The sequence below is a fragment of the Anastrepha ludens genome, chromosome 2 (assembly GCF_028408465.1).
Source record: "Anastrepha ludens isolate Willacy chromosome 2, idAnaLude1.1, whole genome shotgun sequence".
Taxonomy (NCBI): domain Eukaryota; kingdom Metazoa; phylum Arthropoda; class Insecta; order Diptera; family Tephritidae; genus Anastrepha; species Anastrepha ludens.
In genome coordinates, this window is record NC_071498.1 from 151,598,226 (window position 1) to 151,608,064 (window position 9,839).

The 9,839-nt window shown below is 38.3% G+C and overlaps 1 protein-coding gene across 1 annotated transcript; it reads left to right on the top strand.

Annotated features, from left to right (window-relative positions):
• The first annotated feature begins 999 nt into the window (after positions 1 to 999).
• Positions 1,000 to 2,285, top strand: LOC128859967 (phospholipase A1-like). The gene is made up of 3 exons (XM_054097151.1): positions 1,000 to 1,074; positions 1,141 to 1,414; positions 1,511 to 2,285. Exons 1-3 carry the CDS (start codon positions 1,035 to 1,037, stop codon positions 2,232 to 2,234), a joined length of 1,038 nt encoding a protein of 345 aa, XP_053953126.1. The 5' UTR covers positions 1,000 to 1,034; the 3' UTR covers positions 2,235 to 2,285.
• Positions 2,286 to 9,839: the final 7,554 nt, after the last annotated feature.

Below are 9,839 nucleotides of genomic sequence, written 5' to 3' on the forward strand. Positions count from 1 at the left end.
TCTACTCCTCGTGAAACCTATTTATTTTAAGTGAAAACCCATTGATTTGGCTGACACTTATATATGCCTAAGGTCTTCAGTATCATTCAAGAACGATAAGCCGAAGTATCGAAACCTAGTGGTATACCACGCAAGACAGTGACAAAGAAGAAGTCTGGAGGACTCTTCCTCCTCCTCATTCTCCCAGCTTCAGACATAGTCGAAATGGGGTACGTTCAATATTTGAGCGTGTCGACCTAAGAGTGGCCTGTGATCAAAGTGTCTAACATAGAGAAGTTTATCTCTGGATAAAGATGTGGTCAGCTACTAAATGAAATTTTTGCGCAAACTTTTTCAAGCAGTTACCGCTCTTATCCTCTATTGCAAAATCGGGAATTCCTATTTATAAATATCTACGATTTGTGCCAGAGTTTAAAACACTCCAAAATTTAAATAACAATATAAATAACAGAATAACATCAATGCATTTGTTAAAAATCAAAAATAAACTTTTTACCTACGACAGCACAAGGTGGCGCAAAACTAATGGTCTAATTTTGTTTTTGAATCACTTTTTACCAAACAAAAAAAATATTTTGAGTGATGAAAATCTATATTTTGGTTCTTTAGCGCACCCCATTGCTTGTCTGTTCGTATGCAGCAGCTCTCGAGTTCACAGGTGTGAAATATGATTGACATACGACGTCATTTGCAAATCTTATAAATCTTCCAGTAGGGTGACTAATTTTGCGCCCCCTTGTATTTATCATGCGTTGTAGCATTGATTCTTATCGACCACATAGCAATGCTTTGTTCATATAAAAGTAATTTTTTTCTTGTCCAACACTGCAATAAATTAACGGTTTCCATTTATCAGCGCCACCACTTGATGGCGATTTAAATTTTTTATTAGTCGAGCTTCTATTTTGCTGATATCGATGCAATAAATGCGATTAGCTGATTCATTTAAAATTCGTTATTTAGTGCCCCCCGCTAGGTATATAAACTGTTTACCTTCTGAACAGAAATCATTAGTAGTTGAAAATAGTTCCACAATGAAAGTCTTTTGGATTTTGGCAGTCTTTGCCTTAGCAGGTAACTTAATTGTGCTACCGAAATTTCTTAAGGCCAGTAACTACAACCGTAACTTTTTTTGAATAGTGTCGGCTGTTCCCATTCCTGAGGAGGAGCGCGTGAATGGTGAAAATGGTTGGTATGTACCTCAGGCTAATGGCTCATACGTATGGGTTTCAATGGAAGAGGGCGAAAGCATGTTGGAGGAATTGGAGAAACAGGATGAAATCGAGGGACGCCTGTCACTTGTGCCTGTAACTTTTTACTTGTATACAAACCTAAATCCCTCCAAAGGACAAAAGATTAGCGAAAGCGCCTCATCGATTCAAAGTTCTAACTTTGATCCTAGCAATCCAACGAGGTAACGAAAGAATTCCAAATATGAGTACACTTCAGAATTCAAAAATTTTTAGCACAATACTGATTTTTTATATGTACCACTCCACCACCATTGCAGATTCGTGATCCATGGCTGGATACAGAGCTACACCTCCGGCATGAACAAGGATATTCGCGCTGCATGGCTGGCCCGTGGCAAATACAATGTGATCGTTGTCGATTGGGCGCGTGGTCGTTCCGTTGATTACGCTTCTTCAGTTGTTGCTGTACCCAAAGTAGGAAAGAAGGTTGCCAGCTTGATTAATTACTTGGTAAAAAACCACGGTTTGCTTCTCGATACGACCGAAGTAAGTGGTCATAGTTTGGGTGCTCATGTTGCCGGTTATACTGGTAAATTAGTTGAGAATGGCAAACTTCACGCGATCATCGGTATGGATCCCGCTTTGCCGCTTTTCAGCTACAAAAAGGCAAAGAAACGTCTGAGTTCCACTGACGCCAATTATGTTGAAACTATTCAAACCAATGCTGGAATGTTGGGTTTTTTGGAGCCCATTGGTAAGACCTCTTTCTATCCAAATGGCGGTAAGAGTCAACCTGGTTGTGGCTGGGATTTAACTGGTATATGTGATCATGAGCGCTCTACTACCTACTACGCTGAGTCAGTGTCTCGAAACGATTATCCCAGTGTGAAGTGCAGTGACTACACGTCAGCAGTGAAGAATTCATGTGGCAGCACCTACAGTAGTGTAAATATGGGCTCAGAAACCAATGCTTATGTGGCTTCGGGTGAATACTATGTACCTGTACTGAGTTCTTCCCCTCATGGTTATGGCAACGCTTAAGAAATTTGATAGAAAATAATGATAAATAAAATAAAATAAAAATAAATAAAGTATTGTTTTATTGTATGCGCAAAGGCTGTTGCCTACTAAGCTGATATATTATTATTATTATTTATAGGGGATATATATTGTACTATATGACCCTAACTTAATTATCATAGCACACTGGCCAAAGCTGATATATATTTCTAAATATTTCATGAAAATGATTGATCAAGACGAACACCACAAATAAGAGGAGGAGCTCGGCCAAACACCTAAAAAATTGAAATAAAACAACGAAAATTCAATTTGATTTGGCAATTATTATTATTTTTGTGTACAACCATTCATCACATTTATTTTAAGAGGGCAGATACCTGTAAAATTTCGAAAAAAGAAATTTTTTTTTAAGAATATGTCAAAATAAATTTAGGACGTAAATTTAGGTATTTCTTATATTATAGATGGTCAACCGTGAGGACTCTATTCAATGCGTTCGAGCGCTGGGAGAGGTATAATTACGTTGTATTCAAACTTTAGACGCGTTTTTCTCAAAACTATATTTTTCGAATTGGCTTACGCGATAACTCGAAAAGTTATAGACCGATCTCCCTGAAATTTTGCACACATCTGTTTTATGATATTACTTTCTATGTGAATTTACAATTCGAAAATTTTTCAAAAAAATTATTTTTTCGAAGCAAAAATAGTAGGAAAATTCGCTTCAAAATTCCTTTATTTTTTGAAGCATTTTATTCCGTAATTTTTTTCCCCATTCTGTTTTAATTTATATAGAAATTATGACATTAATAAATAAATAAAAATGTTTGGTTTTTTGTATTCAGGTCACTGACGCCGATGCCACAATGCGCGCCGATTAAGAAGCCCCGCTGCGACCTTCCTGGAAGAATTGAGTGTACATCCGCCATTTTAAATGATTAAAAAAAAAAAACATGTATTATTTTAATGTATAAATAAACTGTATGCCAGTTTTAAAAAATATATATTGACTTCCTCATTTTAAATAATTTTAATTAAAATCAGGGAAAATATGGCCGTTTACAGGTAACTGTCCCCTTAAAGACAATCCCTTTCGAATGTTGGCCGCAGCGGTGCCGTAATTCGGCCACCCGTAAACACCAATTTGACACTGAATGAATGACTCATTGGAGGACTTCGATCGGCATCTCCCGCTTAAATTTAGTAATGTTGGTTCCAATGCCTCAATCGAAGCTGGTTTATCCACAAAGCATTTAGACTTTACATATCCGCTCAAATGGCGTTCACCATTTGCTTTTATAGTGACGCCAGAGCCTCATCTTTGAAGAAATATGGACCGTTGGTTCCTCAAGCCCATAGGCCGCACCGAATGGTTGTTTTCAGTTGCTTTTTTTCAAAGATTTCAATATTTTTGGGCCTTCTTACTTATGTTCAATCGACAAAAGAAACTATGTGATCTCTACATTTTAGAAATACGACTCAGTCCATCAGTTCTGTGGAAAAAAGAACGAGAAATATTTTTATGGATTATTTTAACCCTCTAGCTCATCTACAGATGCATCACATTTGTCGCTCTCAAATGCTCACACAAATATTTGCCATAAAATTCTACTGAAAGTTTCTTAATACATGAAAGCTTGAAATCCAAATTAAATGCCAGAAATAACTCAACACAGAAAATGTGTAAAAATTAACTTCGTTAGTGCGTTTTCAAAATCGCATAAGCAGACTAAAGAAAACGCGACTGAGGTGTGCATACAGAGTCTCGCAATAGCAAAAAAAATTTTTACCCGACCTGCCAGCTACTAAGCAAGTAGAGTTTGGAAACGACGTTTCGTTATGTTGGATCACCAGCTGAGTCTATTCAATTGGCTTGTTTTGAGAAGATTATACCTTTTCGATAGCTAAAGAGATATATCGAAATAGTTTGCACAATAATTTTTTGACGTGATAACGTCTTATAATTCGATTTAGACGGCTGCACGCACGAATAAATGTGTCGTTACCTTGCTCAATCGTCGTTACCTTGCTCATTTGTCGTTACCTTGCTTATTGTCGTTACCTTGAATGAACTGCAAGCGAGAGCGCGGAACGCACGACAAAGAGCACAATCGGTCCCCGCGTTCGGCAACGTTCGACATCTGTCCTACTTGAGTGAGCATATATATGTATGTATATGTGCATTTGTATATAAATTCACATACTTGTATTTGCATATGCCTTCTTCCTGTGTGCATGGTAATGAACCATTTCTCTGTTGAGAATAGGACGATGATAGAAAAAGTAGGAAATGAAAGGGAGTGTTTCGAGTGTAAAGTGTCTTGAAAAAGGCAAATCGATGATGGTGCCTCTTAGTGTTGTTGACTTATTAACGTCTGATGCACAATCGAAATTGAACATATCTTTCATGAATTTGATAAATGTTTCGTCATTTTTCACGTTTGTGTAAATGTAACTTGATCAATTCCATTGCGATTCCATTTACCTCCTTCTCTATATCCATACAAAATATCTATCAAACAAATAAAATTAAAATTTTCTTTTGAAAAATGCAGCCATTCCATCAGTATTTTCTTATGATGTTGTCACGTTAAACCATCGACAGTAACCCGACTTTACAGACCTCTTTTTTTGGTTTTTTTTTTTGTTTTTTCGTTTGAATGACTTGAAGTGGGAAACATTCAGTGAAAAACCGTAAGTTCAAAATATTATCAAGCAGCTATTTTTAAGTCGCAGGGCCTGGTTCGGGTTTTATTGACAACATTTATTAGCTATTAATTTTACCCTCTAATTGAAAAACAGAAAAGAATCTAACCCTTCAACTAACATTTTAAATAAAGTCCAAAATCTTTATTTCTAAATAATCTCTAAAACCGAATATCTCGAAAATGGTTATGTTTTTCACCAAACTAATCTGAAAATAACCCAAAAAATAATATTCTTAAGTATCCAGCACATCTGTACCGGTTTCAGCACGCTTTTAACCAATCGCCCCTTCGACGTTGACACTTACAGTGCAGTGCAAGGTTTCATTGTCGCGTAATTTTCGCTGGCGATTTTATTAATGCAAAAATATTTACGCAAAGAAAATTATTTTAGTAAAAATCGACCACGCTCAATAGTTTCATTATATTTTCCTTCACGGCGTAAAATCGCAACTACAGTTATATTACCTTATATTTTTAAATCACTTGCTGCACTTTATCAAAACTTTATCAGTTAATTCACCTTGATTCAATTTGTGATATGAGAATACAATCTGACGCATACGTGCAGTAATATATAAAAGATTAATAACAGCATTAAAAGATTATCTTTTTCTAATATAATAAATAATAAATATTTTATTTTAAAATAATAAATTTATTACCTTAAAACCTTCGATGAAATTACTCGATTGAGCGGAAAGGTTGAGAGAGTATTTTCAGTGCTAGTACTAAGCGATTGCACGGGACTCGAATGATTAGTATTTATTTATTTATTGTTAGTTAGTCTAGAAATACATGATTTATTATATACTACAATAAAAAAAGGCCAGCCGCACTATGTGCGATATTTGAAGTGAAACTTCTTAATTTCTGAATTAAATTGAAATATTTTAATGAGGATTGAAATGATTTTTTAAAAAATTACATACAATAATAGTGGATAGTAGTGGATAATAGTGGATAATATTATTATTCATTTATTTCTGAAATTTGTACATTAGTCGATGCTTCAATAGCCTGTACATTTTGTATTGATAACTGAAATAGGCTGAAGTCGCGGGAGGATCACACTCTATTTCCAAGGTTTGAGATTGTAACACTTCAGCAAAATCAACTTGTATATCACTCACATTCGAAGACACTGGTCTTTGGACGACAATAGCATTTGCATCTTCTAGCATCTTTTTTCGCTGTCTATATTCACAACACCGCTGAGCGACTGATTTCCTTGTCTTTGTGTATGTAGTTGACGTTGGATTCATTGGACTTTACGATGCATTGGCCTGATGCACGTCGACTTGAACGACTATTATTCTTCCCTCAATATTTTTAACAGAAACTTGAGCCTGCTCAGCTTGGCCACTCGTTTGTGATAAATATTGATGCAATATGTTACCATTGTCTCTGCTGGTACTGGGTTGTGGATTGTCTGGATTGACTATGGGTAATTCACTTGGCCTAGTGGAAATCGTCGATGATGATTCGTCTCCGATAGTGGCGACTGCATTTCGCAAGGCCTTCTGTCGAGCCCTACATTTTCGATTGTGTTATGGTGCTGTTTGCGCTGGCGGTTTTTCTTGTTTCGACAATTTTTTCCGAGCTCTGTATTCTCGTGCACGTTCAGCAGGCGTTATTGGTATATTGAAGTCTATAACATATTTTTTTTTTTTTTTTTTTTTTTTTTGTCGGGACAACTAGCAAGTGCAGTACTCAGACATTAATTGAGTCCATTGTACTAGACTTGGATTCCCTTTTAATTTTCTTTAAATCTACCCGATCTCCGAAGAAATCTGAGTAGATCTTGTGGTGCCAAGGAGCCAAGATGGTCACTTCTTAACACATCAGTGCCAAAGACCTCAAACCTGATTCGGGCGAAGGCGGGGCAGACACACAGGAAGTGGTCCGCCGTCTCATCCTCCTCTTCACAAGCTGGGCAGAGTACACTGTCTGAGATGTCCAACCTTTCCATGTGTTTTGCCCACAGAAAGTGGCCCGTCATCAGTCCAAACAGCCGTCTGCACTCCCCTCTGCTTAATGACCGAAGAGTTTGCGACAGTCGATCGGACATGACAGGTAGCATCAGTTTAGTCCATCTGCAGCCTCTCTCAGCCTGCCAAGCTCGTATGTGGGTGGTAGTTACCCATTTGCTAACCGTGGCTGTGATGGCCGCAGAAGGGAGTGGCAAAACGGGCTCTGGGCCAAAGAAGTTGGCCTTAGAGCCCATCTTAGCTAAGGAGTCAGAGGTCTCGTTACCCGCGATACCCACGTGTCCCGGGACCCATGTTAGCATCAGGTTATTATGTCTGCCGACATAGTTCAGCCTGGATTTACAGGACTTCACTACCCCTGATGTGGTTTGAGGGCTGTCTAAGGCCATAAGCGCTGCTTGGCTGTCGCTGCAGACACATATAGATCTGCCTCTCCATCGTTTTTCCACAATAAAGTTCATCGCTTCTTGAACTGCATACACCTCCGCTTGAAACACAGATCCATGCATTCCAAGAGCAAAGTGCGTTTTGTTCCGCTGGATTCCACGTAGACCCCAGAGCCGGAGCCATGCTCGGTCCTGGAGCCATCCGTAAAAATGCGAAAACAGTGTTTGCCGGGCTCATTTTCTGAGTCTCCCCACAACTGAGCCTCTGGTAGCACTACACTGTATCTCTTTTCAAGTACGACTCTTGATGGCATTGAGTCAAGGGGCATGGAGAGAATCGTTGGATGAATGTACATGCCTTCTCTGTGTTCCAATGCCGGACAAGGGCCGTACCAGTTCCCACTGTGTTTCAGTATGCAGATGGCCTTCAGGGCCTCTCCTCGGATGAAAGCATCAAGTGGTGGAAAACCAATCAGAGCATCTAGGGCCGGCCTGAAGTAGTCGGAAAAGCTTCGGTGCACAAGATGGCCACAGTGCGCTGTAGTCTCGATAAGGTCCTCCTGACTCACACTAGGGATAGTCTACTCATCCAGACCACTGATGCGTAGGTGATAATGGGTCTTGTCATAGCCGTGTAGATCCATAGGACCTTGCTAGGAGAAAGACCCTACGTTTTCCCAAAGACACCTTTGCACTGCCACAAAGCTGTCAGTGCTTTGGATGCCTTTGTCTCAACGTGTGATTTCCATAGGAGCTTACTATCGAGGATTACTCCTAGATATTTAATTTCCTTGGATAGCTGGATTGTGACTCCTTTTAGCCTTGGCAGAACGAGTCCGTCAAGCTTCCTCCTTCTGGTAAAGAGGGCAATATCAGTCTTGGCGGGATTTGCCGACAGCCCGTTCGCACAGCACCAAGTGTCAATCCGATCCAGAGTTTTCTGCACTTTCCTGCAGATGTTCATAAGCGAAGAGCCTGTTACCAAACAAGCAACATCGTCCGCATATGCTTGTGCGTAGACTCCCGACTCGTTTAAGGTGGTGAGTAGAGGATCGATTACCATGCACCATTGCGAATTTTAACTTCACTTTCACTGAATATATATTTAAATATTAAGTATTATTTAATAATAATTTTGATGAAAACGTGGGCTACACAAATCCACGTCGTTTTCTACGTGTCTAGGCGTCTGCGTCTTATCGCCCTTGTATAAGTTAATTTACCCGGTCACGGTTGTTTAAAAAAAAACAATTTTTATCCGGTGAACGGTCTTTATTTGTTGAAACTTAATTTACAACTGACTTAAAAAGTATTCTTAATTCTAATACTAAAGCTAAGCCCGTGTGCCAGCAACGTGACCCATTCTTTGCTGAATAGGCGTTTCCCACGGAAACGCCAATCGCTGCTCTGGTATCTCTTCAAAAGCGTTGCGCGTGTGGAGTGTTGGGTTACCATCATATTTTGGTTGAGGTGTGTGAACTGTTGCGTTAGCTTATACTCGCCCTGTATGCATGCGCATGTATACGGATGTCACCATATGGCATAGGCTGTAGGCTGCAGTATATGGCATAGTATAATATTAGTGTATATTGTCTGTGTATACTCTGTAATACATATCTACAGAGTGGGGAGACAACGAAGCCCGCACAAAGCGGAGAAAGAGAATAACTTGTATGGCGTAGGCTTGTACATTTCGTGACGGTTTTTCGTAACGCTAGCTCGTGTGTCGCAGCCTTGAAATTTACTCTGACGCGCATAAAAAAGTTTCACTTCAAAAACTTGACGACAATAGTTCAGACTTATCTCTTTATGTAATTCGTTCAGTCACAATTTGAAAGTTTGCTGAGAAGATGCAAAATCAAAACCCAAGGAATTTGAAATTTTATTGTATTCATTCAATCTTCTGGTATTAGAGCATAAGTGGCATAAACGGTTCTTATCCACTTCAGAAAAAAAATATTACTATAAAGATTTTTGTGTGAAATGTAAAAATAAATGCGCTGTAAAAGATGAGGACAGTCAAGTATAATATTGATGATATCAAAGATAAAGCGAAGGGAAAGAATATTCCTTTTAAGAATTTTCTATAGACTTGAAATTGCTTATGGTATGATATTTTACAACTAACATCATACAATTTTCATTCGAATCAAAGATTGTCTAAGATTTTCCAAATTTAAACTTTCAAAAACTGAGACTTTCTGACTACAAATTGTAGTCCAATAGATTCAGATCTGGGCTTCCAGATGGCCAATCTTCTTCTTCTGAACCCAGCAATATTTTATTTTTTAGCCTTACAGGCTGAACAAAATCAGTAATTATCAAAAAGTCCATCGAAATTGTTCGTAAATTTATCAAAAATGAACCGAAATTATCACTAAACTTCATGGAGTTGAAATTGAATATCTCTGAAACATCGATTTATCGCATTTTAACTGATCATTTGGACATGAAAGGTATGAGCACGTTTCATCCCTCTCAAGTTAAGTTTTATCCAAAAATTGCTCAGAATTCAACAGTCGAAAGACCTCATTAAAGAGG